The sequence below is a fragment of the Penicillium solitum genome (assembly GCF_028829755.1).
Source record: "Penicillium solitum strain IBT 25940 chromosome Unknown utg000008l_segment0_segment0, whole genome shotgun sequence".
NCBI classification, from domain to species: domain Eukaryota; kingdom Fungi; phylum Ascomycota; class Eurotiomycetes; order Eurotiales; family Aspergillaceae; genus Penicillium; species Penicillium solitum.
Genome location: NW_027072127.1, coordinates 1,687,737 through 1,710,905, shown reverse-complemented (window position 1 = coordinate 1,710,905; position 23,169 = coordinate 1,687,737). Strand labels below are relative to the sequence as shown.

General features: G+C 49.0%; 10 protein-coding genes across 10 annotated transcripts; 4 read left to right on the top strand and 6 right to left on the bottom strand.

The window, feature by feature from the left end:
- Positions 1-167: 167 nt before the first annotated feature.
- Positions 168-830, top strand: N7455_009945 (ubiquitin-like protein ATG12; the record flags this gene model as incomplete). The annotated part of the gene is made up of 3 exons (XM_040957478.2): positions 168-426; positions 515-714; positions 771-830. 3 exons carry the CDS (start codon positions 168-170, stop codon positions 828-830), a joined length of 519 nt encoding a protein of 172 aa, XP_040812166.2.
- A 55-nt stretch (positions 831-885) lies between these two features.
- Positions 886-2,110, bottom strand: N7455_009944 (3-methyl-2-oxobutanoate hydroxymethyltransferase ECM31; the record flags this gene model as incomplete). The annotated part of the gene is made up of 2 exons (XM_040957510.2): positions 886-1,573; positions 1,646-2,110. 2 exons carry the CDS (start codon positions 2,108-2,110, stop codon positions 950-952), a joined length of 1,089 nt encoding a protein of 362 aa, XP_040812062.2. The 3' UTR covers positions 886-949.
- Positions 2,111-2,867: 757 nt separating this feature from the next.
- N7455_009943 (protein serine/threonine kinase activating protein nimO) lies at positions 2,868-6,062 on the bottom strand. Its single transcript, XM_065606333.1, has 4 exons — positions 5,342-6,062; positions 4,100-5,226; positions 3,894-4,077; positions 2,868-3,837 (listed from the first exon to the last, which is right to left on the bottom strand). The coding sequence occupies exons 1-4, from the start codon at positions 5,837-5,839 to the stop codon at positions 3,718-3,720; spliced, it is 1,929 nt and encodes a 642-aa protein (XP_065460296.1). The 5' UTR covers positions 5,840-6,062; the 3' UTR covers positions 2,868-3,717.
- A 458-nt stretch (positions 6,063-6,520) lies between these two features.
- On the bottom strand, positions 6,521-8,470 carry N7455_009942 (aminopeptidase P family protein; the record flags this gene model as incomplete). Its single annotated transcript, XM_040957447.2, has 10 exons — positions 6,521-6,550; positions 6,607-6,733; positions 6,787-6,905; positions 6,956-7,177; positions 7,241-7,274; positions 7,328-7,371; positions 7,420-7,812; positions 7,868-8,028; positions 8,095-8,259; positions 8,317-8,470. 10 exons carry the CDS (start codon positions 8,468-8,470, stop codon positions 6,521-6,523), a joined length of 1,449 nt encoding a protein of 482 aa, XP_040812048.2.
- A 439-nt stretch (positions 8,471-8,909) lies between these two features.
- N7455_009941 (pyridoxamine 5'-phosphate oxidase family protein) lies at positions 8,910-9,767 on the top strand (the record flags this gene model as incomplete). The annotated part of the gene is made up of 2 exons (XM_040957404.2): positions 8,910-8,973; positions 9,028-9,767. 2 exons carry the CDS (start codon positions 8,910-8,912, stop codon positions 9,765-9,767), a joined length of 804 nt encoding a protein of 267 aa, XP_040812035.2.
- A 306-nt stretch (positions 9,768-10,073) lies between these two features.
- Positions 10,074-15,586, bottom strand: N7455_009940 (uncharacterized protein; the record flags this gene model as incomplete). Its single annotated transcript, XM_065606332.1, has 7 exons — positions 10,074-11,092; positions 11,147-12,147; positions 12,208-13,912; positions 13,976-14,200; positions 14,263-14,296; positions 14,356-14,604; positions 14,666-15,586. 7 exons carry the CDS (start codon positions 15,584-15,586, stop codon positions 10,074-10,076), a joined length of 5,154 nt encoding a protein of 1,717 aa, XP_065460295.1.
- A 1,967-nt stretch (positions 15,587-17,553) lies between these two features.
- Positions 17,554-18,667, top strand: N7455_009939 (E2 ubiquitin-conjugating protein UBC8; the record flags this gene model as incomplete). Its single annotated transcript, XM_065606331.1, has 5 exons — positions 17,554-17,586; positions 18,016-18,049; positions 18,104-18,218; positions 18,285-18,466; positions 18,531-18,667. 5 exons carry the CDS (start codon positions 17,554-17,556, stop codon positions 18,665-18,667), a joined length of 501 nt encoding a protein of 166 aa, XP_065460294.1.
- Positions 18,668-19,620: 953 nt separating this feature from the next.
- Positions 19,621-20,335, bottom strand: N7455_009938 (LAMTOR1/MEH1 family protein; the record flags this gene model as incomplete). The annotated part of the gene is made up of 3 exons (XM_040957428.2): positions 19,621-19,915; positions 20,010-20,161; positions 20,285-20,335. 3 exons carry the CDS (start codon positions 20,333-20,335, stop codon positions 19,621-19,623), a joined length of 498 nt encoding a protein of 165 aa, XP_040812154.2.
- A 361-nt stretch (positions 20,336-20,696) lies between these two features.
- N7455_009937 (DUF2011 domain-containing protein) lies at positions 20,697-21,734 on the top strand (the record flags this gene model as incomplete). The annotated part of the gene is made up of 3 exons (XM_040957400.2): positions 20,697-20,722; positions 20,789-21,326; positions 21,384-21,734. The coding sequence occupies 3 exons, from the start codon at positions 20,697-20,699 to the stop codon at positions 21,732-21,734; spliced, it is 915 nt and encodes a 304-aa protein (XP_040812047.2).
- Positions 21,735-21,869: 135 nt separating this feature from the next.
- On the bottom strand, positions 21,870-23,035 carry N7455_009936 (uncharacterized protein). Its single transcript, XM_040957473.2, has 4 exons — positions 22,887-23,035; positions 22,600-22,797; positions 22,152-22,526; positions 21,870-22,099 (listed from the first exon to the last, which is right to left on the bottom strand). The coding sequence occupies exons 1-4, from the start codon at positions 22,897-22,899 to the stop codon at positions 22,083-22,085; spliced, it is 603 nt and encodes a 200-aa protein (XP_040812117.2). The 5' UTR covers positions 22,900-23,035; the 3' UTR covers positions 21,870-22,082.
- Positions 23,036-23,169: the final 134 nt, after the last annotated feature.

Genomic DNA, 23,169 nt, shown 5'->3' with positions numbered 1-23,169 from the left:
AAAAGGTTGATTAAATAGCCCGTGTTGACAATCGAAGCGTAGATCGGGCCAAACTCTTTAACGTTATAAGATCTTCCCCACCTTCAACTCCCAACTTCCACCTCTTACTCCATCCCATCTACTCCCTTCTCTTCCCTCTCTTCCCTCTCTTTGTACCATCTAACACAATGAATCCAACTTCTCCAACACGCTCTCCACAGAGCCCCTCGACTTCAAATCCACAAACCACACTCAGCCATCGTCCAAGCCTGCGCCAACACCAGAGCTCAGGCACACCACCCAACAGCTCCGCAAACGCCCCGATTCCAGATGACGACCATGGCGCTGATTTACCGATGAATATGTCTGCGTCGGTCATGCTAACCAATTTACCCCGTGATGCGCACCAAGCACTCGCGGACGTGGAGAGTATTGATTCGGGGAAAGGTAACACCCCGCCTTTTCCGACGACCTTTGGGTTGATTGGACGACCGCAATGTCAACAAATGGGAGAATTAAAATAACAATGATTCAGTTACTGTTCGCTTCCAACCTCTGCCGTCAGCACCGATTCTGAAAAACCGCGTGTTCAAGGTTAGCGCTTCGCAGAAATTCGAAACGGTTGTCAAGTTTCTGCGAAAGAAGCTGGACTGCAAAGAGACAGATTCTGTCTTTTGTTATGTTAATAGTGTGTTTGCGCCGGGGCTAGATGAAGGCATGGGTGGACTATGGAGGGTGAGTTCTAACTCGGTTCTACCATATCTAACAATTTGAATGCTAACTTCATATAGTGTTTCAAGACGGACGATCAATTGATCGTCGCTTATTCAATGACGCCAGCATTTGGCTGAGCAAGCTATAACAACCAGCGCAATAAATGCTGAATGATGCTATGTACAAATGATGATGACAATGCTTAATACAGAACATGCAAGAAATGGCCATAAAAAAAAGATGGCAACCAGACACATCATGCGTTCCGGAAGACCTCATCCACCGTTTTCTGGAACCCAGCAAGCTCATCCTTCGCAATCGGATACGTGTACTCCTCCGAAGGAAACGCCCGACTCTTGACCTCATCGCGATATAGCGAAATACCACGCGCAGCCTCATCCCAAACATCCGCATACTGCTTAACAAACTTCGGCACGAACCGACCAGGCTGGAAATTCCCGGTCATGTCAACCTGCACCAAAACCTGTCCAGAGCAGCCATTCCCAGCGCCAATGCCGATAGTCGGGATCCGCAGCTTCTGCGTGATGATCGATGCAACCTCCGACGGCATCGCCTCAAGCACAAGCATGAACGCGCCAGCCTCTTGCATAGCCAATGCATCGCGTAGCAGCTTCGTCGCGCCGAGAGCCGTCTTGCCTTGCACACGGAAGCCGCCGAGGGCATTCTGACGTTGTGGCGTGAGGCCGACATGGCCTACTACCGGAACACCGGCTTGTGTGATGCGCTTGATTGTGGGCGCGAGTTCCTGACCACCTTCGAGCTTAACGCCGTGTACGCGGCCTTCCTTGATCAGACGCAGAGATGACTCAATGGCTTGTTCCGCACATACTTCATATGACCCCATCGGTAGATCCCCAATCTGGAATTGGAGCATGGCTTGTTAGTTCATGGCACTATGGCGCTTGCCAGTCAAAGGATCCTGACAACTCACAATGAAAGCGGCTTTCGTTGCCCGCGCTACACTTCGACAATGCAGAATCATCTCTTCCATAATGACCTCCGTCGTGTTTTCCAGTCCAAGCGCTACCATCCCTAAACTATCCCCTACCAAGACCATATCCATCCCCGACGCATCGGCCACATGAGCACTGGGGAAATCATGCGCCGTGAGCATCGTGATCGGCTCCCCCTTTTTACGCATATTCTGGAGCGTCTGGATAGTAACTTTCTTCCGCGCCTTTCCATTCTCACTAGGTGTTGGCGCGGAGTAGGAACTATGTCGGGTTTGGGAGAGAGAATGTGGGGTCGGTACGTGGGAGGACAGGACAGGACAACAGCAAGCGAGAATGGTGTGTGTAGCTTGCGTTCGGATAGCGCTAACGGGGATGACTCTCGTCCTCAGCAGCGACGAAGAAGCGAGTGCCGTGCGCCGCAACGCAGAGCCAGGCGCGGCCATTGTGTGGGTGTGTTGATTATGAAAAAAATGAAGTGGCGCAATGCACCTGACGACGGCACGAAATCAAAATACCGAGACTGTGTATGTCCAGTAAGTATATATCTCAATAGTTCCTCAGTATCCAATGCTATGTACGAGTTGTATCCCGTCGGAGCTGTAGAAGTGGCGATAACAAAGGAAATGGCAATGACCTCAGCGGCGAACTGAAGCTTTCCAATTCAGGTCGCGCGAGAGGAAAAAGCGAATAGCTTACGGGTTCGTATATGAGGAATATGTCCGGAGCTATTGACTTTGTATGTTCAGATATCCTTCTGTCCGAACTAACGTGCTGGGTTATGCGGCGTAGATGGGAGCATCAAAAATCCCGGAAGGTGAAGATCTGATTTACTGCCGCTGATTACGGGGCCGAGTACCGAGATTTGCGGGGCTGTTATGGCTGTTATGTAGGCAATTGGATTCAGGAACGGTGCATTTGGTTGTATTTGGTGTTTATGGATATACATAAGTGTAATAAATGTCTCTTTATGAAAGGAATACTTAATATAAAGCTTTTATTATGTTTGGCACCAGCCTTGGAAGCTTGGGGATGCATTTTCCTTTGTGCTCACCGCCTGGCACTAATGTCACCGCCTGCAGTTTACGTCGCGCCGAGGTGATTACCGCATTGGGCTAAGTGAGGGGCCCTACGCTGAGTACTTTCTACTTGTATGGGCTGATGTTTGTTTACATGTAGTTCAGAATTTAATTGATAGCAGACAATTCAATTAGCACGATACAAACTGCATACAGATCATCGAGTCGAATAAATGCTTATTCAGGTAAGTAATGTCACGAGAAAGGAAAAGTCTCTGTTGAGACTCGGCCGCCTGCGCTGGGTAACAAGCCCCAGCCATCGGGAAACAAGACACCACCGGTGAAAAGACACAAGGAAAAGCTGTGGATAGAAAATATGGCCCCGTAGGACCAAAAAAGGGGGATAAGGATGTGTTAGAACGGAGTGCAATGCAAGGTTAGGAACCCTTGAGTCCATGCTAAATCGTTCATTATACCTTCGGTATATCGCAACCGGCCACAATTAAAGACCGTAAAGGAGAAGCTGATTGCATGTGACAAGCAGCGTCGACGATGAGTTGTTCTTGGTACAACACGAGAAATGCAAGTATCCAAAATTGCCGTCGGCGGTTGATGGAGGTCGGCTCGCGATTTCGAAGGTGATGCGATGCTGGTTTAAAATCGGATATTCAATACATTCGAAGAAAGTGAAAAAAGTTGTAAAGGAGTGGACGACCTCCATCGGGGTCAAGGCAAGCAGATCAGACCGTCGGGGAGGGACTGGTTACTGGTACTGCTGATGCATGGTAAATCAAAAAGATGAAAGAAAAAAAAAACGCCACCATGCATGTGTCGATGCCGAGGGTATGGTTATGCGAGGTTTTGAGACCCGAATCAGGTGAGATTCGAATCAGGCATGACGGAAATAAAAATTGCAACGTGCAGAAGAAAGATAACTGGAAAATAAAAGCTTGGCCTGCACCTGGATGCGATGTTGTATCGGATAGAGGTCGAGGTCCAAAAGAAATCATGGGATGCTGTGAGAAACAGCAGATCTATTCATCATATTCATATTCGCCCTTGAGAGGACGCTGAATTTCGGAGAGCAGTGCATCAAGTTCAGCCCAGTTCGTCGAGTTTGCGGCAAACCGGCGATGTTTCCGAGTCAGGGTGTGCTAAAGATTGGTCAGTATCTATAATGAGCTAAGCAACAGAGCAACATAGATCATACCTCTTCAAAATCGTCAAACTTGTCCCTGCAGTTTTCGCAATAGCCGGGCTTGGGATCTCTGCGGCGTTCAGGTTTCTTTTGCTCATCTTTGTCATCTCTTTGTCTCTTTGTGCCAGCCGCCTCAGATTGCTTTGCTTCGTTCTCATTGACAAGGTTGGGCTTTCCGGGGGGGGTTGATGTTGGTCTTCATTGGAACCGTGGTAAACCCATCACCACGACGCTGAGGAGCAGCCATCGATCCCGCTGCAAACCCACCGGTGCCCTTCTCGAGAACCTTTCGCTTGAGTCCATGAACCTCCTTGCTGAGCCCAGCTTTCGCGCCAGGTGCTGCGGCAGTAGACGAGATCATTTGTGAGCGAATTGCGGATGTCATATTCGACGGCTGAACACCTGAGGCTGCTGGCTCACGTCCAGTATAGAAGGGCCCGGTGCGGGGGAAATGGGGAGGAATGAAGCTTTCAGAACTCTTTCGCTCGTGAGTTTCATCAAATGTTTGCTTTTGAATTTCATTTTGAATTGGAGGCGAAACACGATCCTCTTGTTTCGCCAGTGGCTGGGAATGTGCAATCTCTGTTGTGGTCACAGATTCGGGCGCTTGAACTGGCACAGCGGCTTTTGGCTTAGCATCACGAGTTCCATCAGCCCTGTGAGAGGCAGCCTTCTTCTCTTTGTGGAGTTGGCGCAAGCGGTGTCGGTCATATTCCTTCCTGCTCGGGGGCTCATCTATGAATGGACACTTTCCGAGGGGAGCGCTTCGGAACTGTGGCCAAGATCCATCCTGGCGTCGAGCGACTCGGGAGTATTCTCGAACCATGACTGGTTTGGTCTTCTCGTTCATGTCATGGATGTAGACAAATGGTCCTTTGAACATGATCATTTCCATTGACGCCAATGGATCACGATCGGAAGGTCCATTGAGCAGTTCCTGGCGAAGAACCCGAGAAAGGTCATTTTCGCCCCTACCATTCACAGCGTTACCTCCAGCAGCCTTGTTCCGAGCGGCTTGTTCATATTGTGCACCAATGTCACTGTCATTGATGGTAGTGATCATACGCTGGAGCTTTTCCAACGCCCAGATTTTCATGCCCATCTGTCGAGCTCTTTGTAGAATGTCCATGGTGCCTTGGTCACGACGTGTCTCGGTTTTCAAAGAAGCATGTAGGTGAGTCTCGCCGTTTCTCTCGAGGAGAGAAGGGTTGACGGTTTGAACGTTGCTATCGCCATTGCTAGCATCGGCAGTCAACTCCGGTTCTGCTGGGGTGGCTGATTCTGGAGGGATAGCACGCGAAGTGACAACGTGGGTCACTAGACGCGAGAAAAACTTCTCCTCACGCTGCATTGAAATGAGTTAGAAAAGATGCCAAGGGAAGATGTTCAATCAATGCAGCCAGGTGACATGAAGTGCAAACCAAGGCCGGCTGGAAGTTCTGTGGGGCAATATAACTTACAGCTCCAAGAGCAATGACCTGGCGAGAGAACCGCCGTCTGACATCTTCGGGGATGCTATCGAAATAAAACACAAACTGAGGGAACGCCTTCCTATAGTGCCGCTGCCATTGTCGAATGGAGTCCATGGTATCTGCCGGGGCCTTCTCTGCTTTGACATGCTTCACCAGCGGTTGACGCTCCTTCTCCCTGGCTGCGACGAGCTTCTTCTCAAAAGCGCTAGGGTTTCCATTATTCGATCGCCGCGCGAAGAGTTTCGACTCCGTGTTCGTATTCTGGCAGGTTGTGGTGCGAGTCTCATATTCGGTGTTCTCCATCACTTGTTTCTTCGGCGGCGGTTGTCCGTATGGAATCTCCATTTGATTAGAGCGAGCTCGTTTAACTGGCAAGAGCCCTACCCTGTGTGGAGAATTTGTTGCATTCGGCACGTTTGCGAGTGGACGACGAGTCGCCATGGCCATGGAATTTCGTGGCGAAGGAGGCACAAAGACAGTTGCCATTGGGAAACAAGTTCCCAGGGTTGAGAACGCGTGTAGATGCCGTAGAGTTACAGTAGTCAAATATCAAAGAGGGGTACTCGGTGAAAAGTACGCGTGCTACACGTCTTTCGAGGGCTAGAGGAGATCAGAGAATGGACATTGTATCCCAAGAGACAATAGTAAGTAGCCAAAGGAGAGAGGAATGGATCGAGGTGCGTCAAGAGTTGGGAAGAGAAAGGTGAGGTGGAAGACCTGGAGGAGGAAAGAAAGAAGAGGCAAGTCGTGTGGTGTGGAGCTCAGTTTGTTTTGGGCGGAGGCCCGACAACCAACGGCAGCGCGCGAAGCATGAACATCAACATTGCATTCTTTGAACCGCGACTAGGATTCTTTTCGACCTTCTTTCCTTCTTTACTTCATTCCCAATCTCATTCTCTGGGGCTATTTGGTCCAATTCTTTCTCTTCTTAATATGTAACTGCTAAAAATGTCTAATTATCTCCAACCACCCCGGACCAGCCTTCTCATCGGCCCCCAAACAGGTTGAGACCAGCCACCACAAAGGAATCTAGGCAAGGATAAGTTCAGACATGTAGATTATGGTTTGGAAGAAACAAAATAAAGAGGCCCAAATATGATATTTTGAAGCCGTATGCTATTGTACATGGGAATTTGAGAAATCTGACGGCTACCGTATACATCACAGCTAATCACGCAGTGCCTCAATGTCCTCAACCTAGTACAAGTTAGTAATCGACTTAAAGTTAGGCCATATTAAAGTTTGAAACATACCTCCTTGACAGCCTCAGGGGTTAAAACAATCGGGTGTTCATCTCCGACACAAACACTATCTTCAATGCGAATTCCGATCCCACGGAAGTGGGCGGGCCATCGTTCATCGTTGGGAACATAGATACCCCTAACATGGATTAGCTTGTTTCAGGTCTGGAATAAAAGAGGCTGGGGACGAACGGTTCAATTGTCATACATTGACCTGCCTTCAGGTCATAGCCTCGGGAATACCCAGGACAGTCATGGACGTCCAGGCCAATATAGTGGCCTAGATGGTGCGGGAAGAGGGTGTTCAGTGCCTAGTCAGAGTCAGCAGCATACTCCACGTGGAGGGAGTTTGGATGCATACATTGCCGGAAAGATCAAAGCCAAGCGACTTGAGCTCGTCTTTCAATCCATTCTCGGCGATGCCATGGAGTTTGTCTAAAGAAAGATTGGAGGTCTCGCGGCACAGAGTGAGACAGCTCCGGTGCACCTTGAGCACAGCATTGTACAGATCCCGCTGGGGATCGGAGAACTTGCCATTGACAGGCCACGTTCTAGTAATATCGGAAATATAGCTTCCCCATTCCTGTATTTTGGTCAGTGTCCTAGAACTGTGGTTGTTGAGTTTAGATAAAGTCTTTTAACTTACACCACCGCCATCAACGAGAACCAAATCACCGTCCCTGAAATTCAATGTGAGCCGAGTTCCGCAATAGTTTAGAAAAGAGATACGAACTTCAATACATCGTCATTTCGAGTGTAATGAATAGCCAAGGCGTTCTAGGTCTGTTAGTGCCAAATTCACCTTGGAAAGGTCGGGAAATTTACCTGGCCACCCGCGACAACCGGGACAAAAGCGTTGGTATCGCAACCATTCACCTTGAACTGGTACTCCAGGAAGGAATAGAGATCCTTCTCTCGAGTGAAGTCCTGTCGCATGGCCTCGGTGAAAGCTCTCCCTGACGCTTGTCCCAGTCGGCGCATCTGTACAACCTCATTCTCACTCTTGAACACCCTCATTTCATTGAGCAGATGCTTCAAAGGCTTAACCCTGCGGTGATCGATGACCTTCTTCAATTTTTCCGACGCCACGGTTGGCCCATACAGATATCGATTCAAGGATGATCTAGAGCCATCAAATGTGGGGATGTCCGAGTAAACCTCTGTCGCTCCCTGGACAATACTGGGCAAAATATCCCCGATGCGTTCAATGTTTCCTGTCTGTTCTGGGTGTCAGCTCAATACTTCGTCTGGTCCTTAATCCAATATCCCGCACCTCATCCGCATTGAAGACATCCACAGCAGCCTGGGTGCCGGAGCGCGCCCCGTCCCAGAGTTCTGCCTTGGGGTCCTTTTCCCGCACATATAAATGGAAGATATGGTTATCGCCAGAGCCGTCGTTCCCGATGATCGCGAGTGCATTCGGTTCGTTGAATCCTATCCGGCGCGCAAACATTTAGCGGGTGTCCTCCGCAGCATCACCAGTCTGCCAAGCAAACCTACCCGTCAGGTAAAAGAAATTGGAATCCTGGCGGTATTCATTGAAGATGCCCTGTGCGCGGTACTTGACCTCCGAGGCAGCCAGCACCGCAATCGCGCCTTTGGGTAGCTTATTGGCGAGCTTCGATCGACGTTGCGCATATTCCAGGGCGGTGATTCCGGGCGTAACTAGACAAAAGACGATCAGCTAAATAAGCGACAGCATAGATACAGATAATAACTCACGTTCGCCTGGGCTGAGGATGTGGGGATGCGTCTCATGCAGCGGCTGGCCGAATTTGAGTTCCGCGGCGGCCACGGAGGTAGCATAACTGCGAGGTAGAGGGTTGCATCTAGGCAATTGGCGCAATGAATGACTCAAAGGCCTAGATGAGCGCATAAGGACCGCGCATTGGCGAACAAGAAACCTGCATGCCGCCATGCTTCAAGGTCCCAAAAAATAAGTTGATAAGAGTAAACAGTTGAAGGTGTTGTTATCGCCAGGTTTACGGTCCAGTCGGCGGTGTGGGCCAATCACCTCGGGTGCGTTTGACATCGGACACCCCTTCTCTTGTCCACTCTTATACCCTGTCGTATATATAGTTCTTGATTCGATGGACCTTACACGCCCTGTCAATATACTCCAGTCTAGCCTGTGTGGGGAAATGTGGTGCGGATGGACCTGCTAAAATGGGAGTTTGAAGGCGTGCTGCCCTAACTCATCTGATCACTCTTGATTCATCATCTATCCATATATTTACTTAAATGCTTACTTCGTCGTCGCTTACTTCTTGCTTCACTCAACTTCAAGAGATATTCTACAGATTACCATATCCATCATGGGACGAACTTTGACCTACCCTAAGAAGGTTTCCAACACTGCCAACCGGTACAAGCATCGAGGTACGAGATAACTATAGAAATACACCGAAGTCAACTACTAACACTATATTCTAGCCACGTACGACCTAGGTCCAATCCATTCAATCATCAATGACTCCCAAGTCCTCCATGTATCCTTCAACCCAGGACCTGATGACCCATTCCCCGCAATCCTCCCAATGATAGGACAAATGGGATCATACGAGTTTCCCTCCGCGAGCATCGACGAGCCTCTGGAGTGCTACCTCCATGGCTACGTCAGCTCGCGCATTATGAACCTAGCCCGCAACTGCAGCGATGGCGAGGGACTCCCCATCTGCGTGGCAACAAGCAAAATAGACGGGCTGATCCTGTCGCTCACGCCCAACTCGCACAGCTACAACTACCGCTCTGCCATCCTACACGGCTACGCAACCCTCGTCACAGATGAGGAAGAAAAGCTCTGGGCCATGAAATTGATCACGAACTCTGTTCTCGCGGACCGCTGGGATCACTCGCGTGTGCCGCCGGACCGTGCTGAGATGCAGTCGACTGTCATCCTGAAGGTAAAGATCGTGGATGGCAGTGGCAAGATTCGTGATGGTGGTGTTTCGGATGAGCGTAAGGACTCGGGCAACGAGCAGGTCACTTCCAGTGTCTGGACTGGTGTTGTTCCAGTCTGGGAAACGTTTGGAACCCCGATTCCAAGTGGTGATAGCAAGGTTGTTGAAGTTCCTGACTATATTAATTCGTACATTGCTAGTAAGAACAGTCATAACAGAGCTCTGGCGGAGGGTGCGGTGAAGGTGAAGCTGCCGGCTGAGGAGCAGCACTGAGGACTAGACAAAGGTTGGATTGGACCAATTCATTATATCAATTTATGTTTCAACACCTCTCATTTTATTCAAGTTAATTAACTCAAATGACGAAATGGGATGGTCATGGCCATCTGCGGCAATCTTTATGTCTTCATATCTCCAATATATATATTGGAAAGGAGGCCCTAGGAATATATCCTCAATAACCAGTATATATAGTTTCAGGAAACGGGAATGAAGTAAGAGATATGACAAAGATATATTCAAATAAGACAGTTGAGTATAGATAAACGTGCTAGAAAATATATCCCTAATACAAGCAAACTACCAATGAGAATTCATCCTTCCCCACCCTTCAGGATCATCATTAGAACCCTCAGACTCATTGCAATTCCCAGAGCCACGATTCCGACCACGACCAGTCCTCCGTCCCGCCGCCGCCAATCTCTTAGCGACCTCATTCGCCTCAAACAGACTAACAAGTCTTCTCTTTGCAGGCCGCTGCTGGGCCCGTTCCTGACAAACCCGAAGCATAGTCTTCTCCTGATCGTATTTGACCCTGCAACCGGGGAAGAAGAGTCGGGGAGGGCGCTTAAAGGCATTTGCCCATTCAGGGTGGTCCTGCCACGTTCCCGGGGGACCGTCAGGCGGCGCAGAAGTACTCTTGTTGACCCAAGCGTCAACTGCCATTTCAAGAGGAGTCGTTCCAGTGGCATTCTCCCAGTTTAGCATGTCGGGACGACGATCGAGGAGTTGTCCAAGGACTTGCGGGAACCCATTCTTGACAGCATCATGAACTGGTGTGTTTCCAGCTTCGTCAAAGACCTCGAGATGCTTTTGATCCGTAGAGATGGCTAGATCCAGAATGAGATTCGCCATGGAGGTTATAATTTCATCTTCAGTCTGGGGACTGTTAGGAGGCCGAGGGATGACCGGGTCCCCTGGCGTGAAACGAGGTTGGGCGTGGAGCCAGCGTGCAAAGGGTGTTCTTGAGCCATCGCCGGCGCGCTCCATGAGCATTGTTGGGAGGAGTTGCTTATCTAACAGGGCTAGAAGCTTGGTGAATCGGTTGGAGTTCTTGCAGAGTCGACCACCGTCTGATACGAGGATCAGGTGAAGGAGATTGCGCGCTTCTTTATCGCGGATGGCCTGGTTGGCTCCGGCTTCGACCAAGATGCGGGCGAAGCGGACCTTGTGGAGGGACATGGCCCAGGCGAGAGGTGTCAGTCCTTCTGTTGATCGGACCTCCATGCATTCGGGGTGATGGTCCACAAGATACTGAACCAGGCGAACGGATTCGTCACTTGGTTCGGACATGATTGCACAGTGCAGAACGAGGTTGTCTTTTATATGGTTAGTTATGTTTGCTAAAATTCTTGGATAGATGGAGCACTTACTTCTCGCCTGTAACCAGGTCAAGAGTGTTCCCTCAAGTCCCAGCTTGGACTTAGTCAATCGCTTGACTCTCTCATCATTCTTGTTCGCATTGAGATACTCCATGTAATAGCGCGCAGGCGCGGTACCAAGGAAGAACTCTGTGCTGGCCAGATTACCCCGACGAGCCGCAATAAGAAGGGGAGGACGCTGTGTTTGAGCTCTCATCGGTTGCTCTCGACCAGCATTAGCCCAATCGGCACGCTTGCTGCCGCGAATCGACAACCCAGGGTAGAACTGAGGTTCTTTCTTCTCCTCAACGCCACAATCGTCACTCAATTTGGTAAGTGGAAGGCCAGCCCCAGTACTTTGAATCATCTTGGCAAGACAATCGGTACGGCCAAGCGAAATTGCAAGCTGGAACTCATCGAACTTTACCAAGAACTCACTCTTTCCAGACGGGTTGGTGGAAGCAAGGTCCAGCCCAGTCTTCAGAAGGAACTCCAGAAGAGGAATGTTGTTTGTGTAAACAGCGTATTTCACCAAACCATTCACGTTGACAGGGTTGTCTCTCTTGTCCCAACCCTCCTGGTGATATTCGTCCAAAAACACGAAGGCGTTGAACCGTGCCTCGAAAGCAGCAAGAGGGGAAGTGTTGCTCTCGACCTGACTGGTAATCTCACCGATGTTTTCGTGGGTGAAGGTATCATCAACAATATCACTGACGATGTTCAGATCGTCGTTCTCTTCATCAGAGTCCTCACAGTCGTCAGAGCATTCATCGATGTCGATCTCAAAGCGTTTCCGACCGCGAGGCTCCTTCACCTTGTACTGCACGTGGAGAATTTGAAGAATGGCCTTAGCAACGGCGAAATGGCCGCGCATGATGGAAATTGTAAGGGCGGACAGGCCTTGCTTGTCGGTTACGGCGATCTCAAGTGGTGCTTGCTCATTGAGAGATCCCCACATGCCCAGTGTCATGGTTTTGATGGTATCAATGTCGCCACTCCAGGCTGCTTCGAAACTGTTATATTAATGTCAGCATAATATTCTTGGTTTAGGGGTGTAAGGAGGGGATACGTGCAGTTTTATGTATCCGTCGCGAGCATTCTCAGTAATAGCTGGTACATTGAAGTTGAAGCGGACTTCCCAAGGCTTAGGGATGGCGGGCTTCATCTTCTCAATCGAAACGTAGTCTGGGAACGTCACGGGAGCCACCTGCGGAGGATAAAGCTCGTCCCAGGTCTTTGCATCTTTCTGCAGCAGAATGAACTCCAGCTTCTCGTAGTCGCGAATCAACTCCGTAATGAATGCCTTCCTCTCAACCGAGCCAGGATCATTCGGTTGGGCTTTACCCTTCTTGGCTTGTTCTTCGGCCTCTCGGTTTGTCTTGCGCACATTGCGGAGCAAATCCTTTGCAGTGAACATTTTGTAACTGTCAGATTGGAATTCCGATAGATATGTCTGGTCATTTGGATCGAGAGGTGTTGCAATGGAGTCATCATAGCATTCGTACTCGTACTCGCACTCGACCATAAATTCGCGGAGCGTTTTCAAAGTTTGGCGCAAGACGTCCAATACAGTTTGACCCTTGTATCCATATCTGTCCTTGATTTCAGCGTTAGGGTTTACCCCGCGGTGAAGCAGATCAATGGCGATCAAAGGAAGGTCATTCTCAACAGCCAGCAAGATTGGCTGCTTTACACTGGCCTTGGCGTCTTCTTCAATGTTGCCGTAATAAGTCCTGTCTCTGGATGCCGTAATGGCCTTCACAAGCTCACCGAGTTCAATTTCTGGGTGGGCACCTGTCTCTAACAGCTTGGCTGCCGCGGGTGCGCTCTTCGCAGTGAGCGCAGCCATCAATGCCGAGGATAATTCTGGTGTCCAAAACGAGCCCTGAACAGCCAAGTGATTGATTGCCCGCTTTACTGCCGGCTCATCATGCTGCATGTAGATATCAAGAATGTCAAACTTATCGGAATGAGCAAGGTAGTATAGCGGTGTCTTTTGCTTGAGGTCTGCTTGGGCTGGCGAAGCGCCGAGGTCGAGAAGGGTCTGCGACATCTCCTTTGCTTTCTCGAAGGAGAGGGCATGGACGAGAACCAGGTTGAGAATTGCAGCCTCTGGTGTTCTGGACTGCTCGTTCATGATTTTGATCGGCATCAGCACATCGGCTCCAAAAGACGTGACAAGCTCTTTCACGGCCTCGGTGTGACCATGGAGAATGGCGAGATGCAAAGGAGCAGCCCGGCTATCCCACGCAACAACATTGATGTCGTATACATCCGGCTCGAGTTCGTTCTCCTCAAGCGTGTCGTACGTGGTCAAATCCTCCTGCTCCTCGCTTTCGACCTTCACGTAAGAGGCAGAGGTGTGAGACATGGCACCATCTTGGTCAACCATATCGACATCCTCGTCTTCCGCGCTCGGCTTGGTCTCTGACTTGTCTTTATTTTTCAAAGCGTCCTGCTTCTTGGCTTCTTCTTCCTCGTTCTCATTGCTTTTTGCGAGTAGAATTCGAATGATGTCAACGTGTCCCCGGGCGGCGGCAAGATGGAGCGCGGTCTTTCCATCGGCCATACGGGGAATCATGCGAGCACCACCGTCAATAAGGCATTGGACGACTTCAGGGGTTGAGCACATGCACGCGAGTTGGAGTGGTGTCCGTCCAGTGTAGTCACGACGGTCTGGGTTGGTACCTTCATCTGCAAGGAAAGCTTTAACAGAGTCGACATCGTTTGCCACAATTGCCTGGCAAAGTCTCTCGGTACGGCCGACATAAGCCATTTCTATCATTTTCATATTAGTGTATGATTTTCAAAATAAAGAAGGCTGTCAGAAAATTCGCTCACCGGTCCAATCAGTCTCAGTGATGGGGTTGAAACTTCCGATTTCCTGGCGACCAGGATCATCTTTGATGAAACTAATTTGACCAGAAATATAAATCTTGGCCTCCTCGTCGGCGACCTTAATTTCCTCCTCGGTAACGGGCTTGGGGCAGAAGCCACAGCAGTCGCCAATGACATGTTCTGCTTCGCCAAAGAATGCTGGATGACGATGAAGATAAACTGCACGGTCTTTGGGTTGATTCCACTGGGCATTAGCGACAGGTCCTTGGTGTAAAGTAGCTTCTCAATACTCTTGGCGTTGAACCTCCGACCGTAAGGAATTGTCTATTGTAGGATCAGTAAGAGTCAAGGGGCAGTGAGTCAGTTGCAGTGAAGGTACGAACAAAAGTATGGTAATCAGACACTTGGTCTTGTTCTTGCCATTCAGGTACCTCATCTTCCCAGTCATCCTTGAGATTACCATGCAGCATTTTACCATGGCGACGTTGTAGGTACACATTTAGAGGAGAACGACCTCGTTCTTCGCGCCTCTTTTGGAGATAGTTGTCCCGGTCTTGAGACCGAGGAAGCTTTTCCAATACCAGAAGTCGTGCAAGTCCTTCAGTTCTGGTGAAGCTTCTCTCGAAGATAGTCTACCTCAAAAGTTAGTTTTGATGAAATTCCATCCATCCGGGCAAAGGATTCAATTCTCACTGGGTCAATCTTCGATCTGTCAAGAGCAGGCCAGAAGACCTCGAATCCTCTGTGCGAATACTTAGAGAGACGATTTTCATATGATGGTGATCGTCTAGTCAGATCGATCTGGTTCGCCTGAGTGATGTATGCAGCGATTGCACGTGGAGAGGTATAGACTTGGCGACCATCATAAGCCGCGCACGAAACATCCACGTCAAAGCCGGTGAGAATCTCGGCAACTGAGCGGTAGATGCGAAGCACGATCTGCACATGACGGTTCGGATATTGCGAAGCAATGGTAATCGTATTCTTGGTCCGGATGGTCGTGGTCTCATAGAGGATAGTGTTCTTGATCTTATCCTCGATATGCATGATCTTCTCAAGGGCTTGCTCCTCATTCAGGCCATACAAGAAGAGATCCACGTCTGATGCCGGAGCAAACTCTTCATGGTAGTACTTGCGAAGGCCACGCTTTGAGTTACGATATTTTTCTGGGACAGGCAAAAGTGAAGTCACGACAGCGCTACCAGCAGCGACCACGTTGGACCAGTCAATTTCACTCAATGAACCCTCTGTGAATAGGGTAAAGTTGTTCTGGAACTCATTCAAAGAGGGTACAACTGCCGCAGATCCATGTGGCTTCCGGTCTTTTGCACTTACGGGCAAAAGATACTTCTCTCTTTGCTCTGGCGTTTCCGAGGCAAGGTCTCTAGCTCGAATGGAAAGATCTGTGGAACCAGTCTGGTCGTACAGCGGCACAATGTTGATGTGGTTATCTTGGATTGATGGATGAGATGGCTCTTGGGCAAATTTCTTGCGCAAAACAGCATCATACTCGTTATATGGCCGAACCAAGTCGGCCATGAGCTTCTCGGGGTTGGAGTTGACATACTTCACGAAGTCATTGTGCTTCGCTGGGAGGGAGGGTAAAGAAGTCATGTTGTAAATTGTGCAAATGTAGTAAGGATGTTGAGTATGTCAATTGAATGGTAAAATCAGGAGAACCCCATGAAGTTTAAATACTTCGGTTGATCTTTAGGATCATCTCGATTGACTTTCCACTTAGCGTTAGGGTCCAGGCATCCTTAGGCAACCTTAGGCAACAGACCCACTATCGCCACTTTTTTTTCGATCGCTTCCTCGTATAACCAAAGATCAACAAACTGAGTACGGAGTAATGAAATGCTAATTGACCCGTGTACTCATTATGTCTCAATTGTACGCCTAACTACAGGCCATGTACAAACAACAGGCACCCTTAGCAGATATTGAAGTGGGTTGGTTGGACCTAACATGATGGTACGGACAATGCACCAATTATTCCCATTGTTTCGCAGAGGCTTGCAAAGACGAGTTTGATGTATTTACTCGGTTTGGATGCTGTGCCTGAGCGATTTAGATACGGGCGGACGTAGCGTACGTAGCGCATTCTTGCTATCATATACAGTGGAGTGACCTAGGCTAACAACACATACATATTCCACCACCGGAAGCCTGCGTTAGCATTGGCCATACAGATAGTTCATGTCAATAAGTCTGTTTGTAGTAATTGTGCTTTTCGACGTATTCTATAGTTTGCGAATGGTTATCCGAAAGGACATCTAAGAAGAGTCGTATTGAAATCTTATTGAAACACATCACCTTGAACCAACTGCATATCCAGCTTATGGAAGTCACATGTCGCCAATATAGATGCCATATAGATTGCTGACGATTCTCTTCTATATAAACACCTACCTCATTATAAATATATATATTTCTCATCCGGGGGTTGATATAACTATTGAAATATGCTACACGTTACAGTCCAACTATAAACATTGGAAGCCAGAATTGGACCCTGTCATCAGTACTCATAGACCTAATAGAGGAACATGCCCAAAATGTTGCACTGATAGCTGAGAAGGTAAATCATATTATGTAGCTGCCACAGCCACCTATTGTGATCCCCAGCAGAGACTACAGTCTAATGTATACCTAGGTATACTGCTGCAGCAAAATCAAATATATATGATCTTTTGACCTTTCCTTTCCAGCAGGCCTACGGGGCCATTAAACGTACTTATGTAATCAGCCAGGTGCAATTGCATTTGGAGCGTTCCGAGGTTTAGCGTGGATTGTGCCACGTGACTCTATCTAATTAACCTAGCTGGATAGTAACAGAGCATGCCACTGGCTGGCACGGTCATCCGTTTTGATTTCATGTAAACTTTCCAAGGTCATTGCATGGATGTTATAGATCATATCTGACCCACGCCGTCGAAAACTACAGGACATGTGCTTCTTTCTTTGTTGGGCACTCTAAGTTGGAAATATTATCAAACGTATAAAATGTAGACTGGTCGCGAAAATTAGCAACTCACAGATGTATAAGGAAAGGCCAATGATGTTTGTAGTTAGCTGATGCGCATCCTATAGAGGTCCATCCTTGGCAATAACATGGTGGTAAGATAAATGTGTTCCTCTCAAGTTGTACGATAGAGTAGCAAGTGGATCAACCTTGGAAGACCAAAGCACGGATCCACCTATCCTAGTTATCGTCATGGATGGCGGGCTTGGCTCTCGCTGACTCATCGACTCATCATGCCCGATCTAATCATTGATCCAAACCTTGGGAGACCCCATTCTCCTCTCTTCTTTCTGTATCAGGCCTGAGAAGTGAAGCCTTCTCTTCTATTTGTTATTCTCGTCACTTCGCTACCCATTACACACTGACCCTTTGATCACTCGACACCTATTTCAAAGTCCATCGTCTGCCCCGCCCATTACTTCCCCGCTCCGACTACGGGAATATCTGCCTGTGAATCACGACATTTGACACTGCTGGGTCTGCTTTCCCCGTGAGAGCCCGCCGTCGATAATACCTCTGAGATCCGAAACCCTGCCGCTCTATTCAAACCGCCAACATGAGTAGCCCAAAGCGCAGAATCGAGACAGATGTGAGTAATGTTGCGGATAGTCCGATAAGGCCCCAGAGTCGCCGGAGATACTAATAACAGTTTTTTTTTTTCGTTATACAGGTCATGAAGTATGCTCCGCAAGTCCGAAGACATCTAAAATACACGGCACTAATATTTGGCTAGGATGTACGACCGAAGATCCTCCGTCCTTTCAATTTGGCCGCCGCTTTTCCCAACCTTTTTTTTTGGGCCGCCTCGGCGAGCATACTTGATTTGCGGGAGATATACTGACAGTTGATCTAGGCTTATGAGTGACTATGAGGTGACTCTGGTCAATGACAACAGTAAGTTGTGGTCCTCTCCCGGTTATGGATCTATGTACTAACTCCGGAAATCCAGTGTATGTACTCCGTACCCCTACAATCAACTATTTGAAGATCTCCGATACGAATTACTACCAACAGGCAGGAATTCTACGTTCGTTTCAAGGGCCCGGAAGAGAGTATGTCTCGCTCATAATCAACCGGCATTATATCAAACTAACTAGCCTTCCTAGCACCATTTACCGGAGGCCTTTGGAAAATCCACGTCGAATTGCCTGACCAGTACCCATACAAAAGCCCGAGCATCGGATTCGTCAACAGAATTTTCCACCCAAACATCGACGAGCTGTGAGTTAAGGGTCCGGCATGCGTGGAAAAGAAACTCAAGAGGTTAATGCGGTTTTCCTGTCCTAGATCGGGCTCGGTCTGCCTTGATGTGATCAACCAAACGTGGTCTCCGATGTACGACATGCTCAACATCTTCGAGGTCTTCCTTCCCCAGCTTCTCCGTTACCCCAACCCTTCAGATCCTCTCAACGGAGAGGCAGCCGCGCTGATGATGAGGGAACCGAAGGCATATGAGGCAAAGGTGAAAGGTGTGTTGAAGATATACATTTGCCAATATACGATATATGCGATATACTAACAACTCCATACTAGAATATGTTGCCAAATATGCCAGCAAAGAGGCTGTGGATGAAGCAGGCGAGGACACCGAGTCTGAAGACGAGCTAAGCTCGGCGGGGAGCTACGAGTCTGATGGCGAACAGCCTGCGGGTACAATGGACGATGTCTGATGGTCTGCAGTGCGCGCCTTTCCATCAGGTCTAGGATCGACCCGGCACGAACATATTGCATCACCCTACTCTCTTTTATGTCCATCCCGGAACTGGATATCAGCGGGCGTTTTCTTTTATCTATCATAGGGGAGTTGTCATGTATCCATTTATTTTTTTCTGGTCAATCTCCATGTTCGTTTTTCCATTCTCCCCCACTTCTTATTATGTATTTCGGTCCACCCAAGAGGCATTTGCGATAATTATTGGCGGAGTCACAGGTTGAACAATTGATGCCGAATCTCTCATAGGTATGGGGAGTCATATTATTTTTATGATTCTTCCCGTGATATCTTAATTGTATAGTAAGCTCGAAATACTTTTCATATAAAAACTATCCATCCAAAGCTGGACTTCCATATGGGTTGACCAACCTACGATATGTACCTCCCCTAGAAAGATTAGCACTTTCGGCATCTACATATACCTAGTAACAACTCAATTGACAATGAACCTCGAATTGTGTCTATACGAAAAGAAAGGATGAAGTCCACTCGAAACAAAAACTACATATACAAGCAGTGCGCAACTGGCAAAATGATATGAAGACAAAGAAACAAACTCGGAATAGCAAAGCACGCCAACAGAAAAGAAAGCAACATTGGATGAAGAAAAAAGAATCTAACAACAAAAGAAAAAGTCTGCGCCATTGGGTATTATCAGACCATACCAGGGGGAGGAAAGAAGGAATGGCTATGTATGTGCGAAAAAAACAGTCGACCTGCGATCAATGCAAGAAACAAAAATACCTCAAATAACAGCGCGGCGCAAGAAAATAATGAAACGGGTCTTCCAGTACCCTTATCTGCACCCCTCGATTTTATCCTCACAACCCGCACCCTCATTTGTCGTGTACATCTCATCGTCAATGTGCAGCGTCAATGTGCAGTGATGTATGTCCCAAACGCCTTATTTTAGGTGACGTTGAGAACTCCAAACACATCATGGCTTGCCTTGGCATCAGTTTTGATATCGGTACGAGACCGTTTCTTGTTTGGGTTCACGACAACTTCACCCCAGTGTTTCGGGACAGTGCCTGATGCACCGGAAGTGGGACGGCTTGGCGGTGATGTGTGATGGGTAGATGTAACAGGTGTTGTTGTGTCAGTTGTTTGTGATGGAACGGGAGATGCAGAGATAGGGGTGTGGAGAGTTGCTTGGGGTCGAAGGTGTGGTTGTGGTTGGATGGACCAGATATCGATGACGGAGCTGAGAGATATGATTAGCATGAATTCAGTTCCCACCCAAGACTAGTTTGCCGTGGAATATAACAAAAGGAAACTAGCATAGTATATATACTCACTCAGATGTCCGCTGGCAAATTGATTCCAGCGCCTCCCTCTCACGTCTCACATATTCCGAATCCGGCTGGCTTGCCTGATGAGCATGGTTCAGTGCTCCGTAGCCATACCCGGCTTGATAAGGGTCCTCGTCAAGTAGACGGGCCGACTCAGGCTTGAAGAAAGAAATGTTAGACAACTGCGTTCTGCGATAAGCATCCCACGTATCGCGCATCAGACTGAGGTAATGCGCGCTGAACATGGTGACGGGGAAACTAGCCCCAGACTCGGGACTCACCTCAGGAGACTCGTGGCGATTCCCGCCGAGGCAGGAGGCACAGATACCCATTTATAGGGATCGGGATCGGGAATTCAGAACCGGGGATGTTCTTGGCTGCACGTTTGCGCTATGTGATGGGCACGAGGCATTAATCACCCCAATAGTTGAGGTGCGGATACTCTTTGTTGCAGCAGGTGAGGGAATTATCAGAAGGTAAGGAGTGTGGAATATGCAGAAAACAGAGAATATGAAATGAAACAAATGGCGCAGTAGAGAGTCACAATGTAGACAAAAAGGACTTCTTTGAAGTCGGAGGTTGAGGCTGGGCGGTCCGTGCCATGTCATCAGGCCGTGGCCGCAGAGCGGCGTGGAAACACCGTTTTTCTTGATTTGGCATTTTGGTCTCATTCCTCTCCCCACACATCACACCATGTTCGATCTACCAAATGCCAAGCGGTATGTGAGCATGCAATTTACCTAGGCTTTTCTCAATGTATCCAGCAACTAATCTGGCTTGTACAGCGTCCGCCGCGATGAGATGCGCTCACCAGCATCATCTCGCTCACCATCACCAGCACCAGATGACGCTGCCGCCCAGGATGCATACGCCCGTCTAGGAAAACTACTCAATTTCGATCAATTGGATACCGCACAGGATACGACTAGCCAAGACAATGGTCCCTCACAGCCTGCGGAGGACGAGGATGAAGAACAAGAATTCGAATTCCGGCTATTCAGCGCCCCCGCCAAATCAACAGAGGATACCACCAAGCAGCCAGGACAGGATACAGATGGGAAAAGCACAGAGGTCGCCACTACTCAAAAATTGAGGATCCGACTGCATTCACCTACACCGGGATCCGGCGCTGGCACCGAGGGCCGATTCGTGAAAGCCTCCCGGGGATGGGATTATTACTTCTCTACACCTTCTCTCCAAGGCACAAGGAGCGGGGAACCTACCGCCGAAGACGAGATCCGGATAGCGGAAAAGAAGAAACAATTTGAGGATATGGCCGTTAGCGGACAACACATGCTGACATGGGCCAACTCGTTAGTCTGGGTAAGTAGATGGATACCCATCTATTTGGCTAGTTCTATATCCTAACTTAATTCATAGCCCGGCTGCCATCTCCCCTGGCGAGTTATCCATCTCAAGCGGCATCAGACTAAAATGCCGCGGCCAGCCAACAGTCTTCCCGTCTACGTGGTAGAGGGTGCACCTGTCTCGAAGAGTCCACTTACACGCAAGAAGCCAGGCAAGAAGCGACGAGTGCAGCTGCGCAAGCGCGTTGCGGCCGCCCAGGCTGCCAAGGAAAATGAAGCGGAGAAGCGGACTCGGAAGAACCGCGATCGGAAACTCAAGCGCAGACAAAAAGCCAGGGAGCAGAAGGCTGCGGCGGCGGGTGTTAGTGTTGAAGATATCGCTATGGCTGATGGTGATGATCATTCCTCTGGCGGGGAGGAATGAAAATATCTAGCTTCAGGATAGATTTCTTAATGATACCCGTGGGAGTGTTGGTTTTTCCCTTTGTCGTGAGCAGTAATAGTATAATATATCAAATTAAAGCGGCAAGTATTACCGTCGCGTAAGGTTTCGAAAATGGATAAGTAGAGCTTTGCATGGTATTGAGTGGTCTGATCAAGGCCGATATGGAAGAAAGAAAAAAGCATGCAATGCATCGCTTCGTGGAACTGATTAATATACAACGCTGAGGGTATGAAACAAAATAAGGAGCGGGAAAAAAAGCACTCGCAAGTTAGATCAGACTCGCAAAGAAAGGTCCAATTCTCGCCAATTAAGTGGGTATTCACACTTCTACTTAGCGGGTGCATCTAGCTTCGCTGTTAGCATTGTCCTTTCGCCTCGTTCAGACAATTTACTTACCAGTCTTAACGGCAGCTTCCGCAGGCGCAGCAGCGGCCTCGGGTTGAGCAGCCGACTCTTCAACCTTAGCAGCGGGTTCCTCGGTCTTAGCGATGGGCTCCTCGGGCTTGACAGCGGATTCCTCAGGCTTAGCGACAGGCGCCTCAGACTGCACAGCAGGTTCAGGTGCAGCTGCGGGAGCCTCGGTCTTAATAGCAGCCTCCTCGGCCTTAGCAACAGGGGCTTCAGCCTGTAAAGCAGGTTCAGGAGCTGGGGCAGCAGCGGCAGCCTCAGGCTCGTAATGAGTCTCAACAGGGCCGGCGGTAGCCGTCATATCAGAAGAGGCGGCAGGCTCCGCCGTGCTGGCGTCCTTTACCTCAGGCACCTTAGCAGCATCTAGAGTAGATCAATAAGTCAGTTGGGGGTCAAACGCGCGATGGAGCATCAAATTGATAAGAGAGTGTCATACCTGGGGCAGAGTCCGGGGTTGCAGCGGGGGCGGTGGGTTTCGCGGCAGGCGTCTCACTGGCCGCAGCGGCAGCGACAGGGGCAGCAGTCGCAGCAGGAGCCGGTTCAGCCTGCTGTTCGGTTGCCTTCTTAGCAGCCTTCTTGCGAAGGCTGAAGAAGCGCTTGAAGCCCTTCTTGACCTGGTTAAGAGCGTCGGGTGCTGGGGGAAATGTTAGCGCTGCGGTTCCGAGGAGCGCCAAATGTTGGGTCGGGAGTATAGGGGATGGTGGATGGGGGATTGTCACTCACGAACACCAGGCATCTTGATCGAGTTTGAGATCGGAGTAAAGGGAAGTTTGATAAATGTGAATCAAGATCCGATGAGGAACGCGTTGCGAATCGAAAAGGAGGAGAAGCGCGCAGTCGTTCTATTTACTCCCCACGTGACTGCCCACGTCAACTTTCCTTTTTTGTTCTTTTGGGGGGGAATTAGCTTCTCGTATGTCATTTCGAATGCGTAGAGGAGGGGTTTTTATTGGCTGATCGCAATATAAATGGGTCATATCCCGCAGCTAATCTTGGCTCTGGCAGT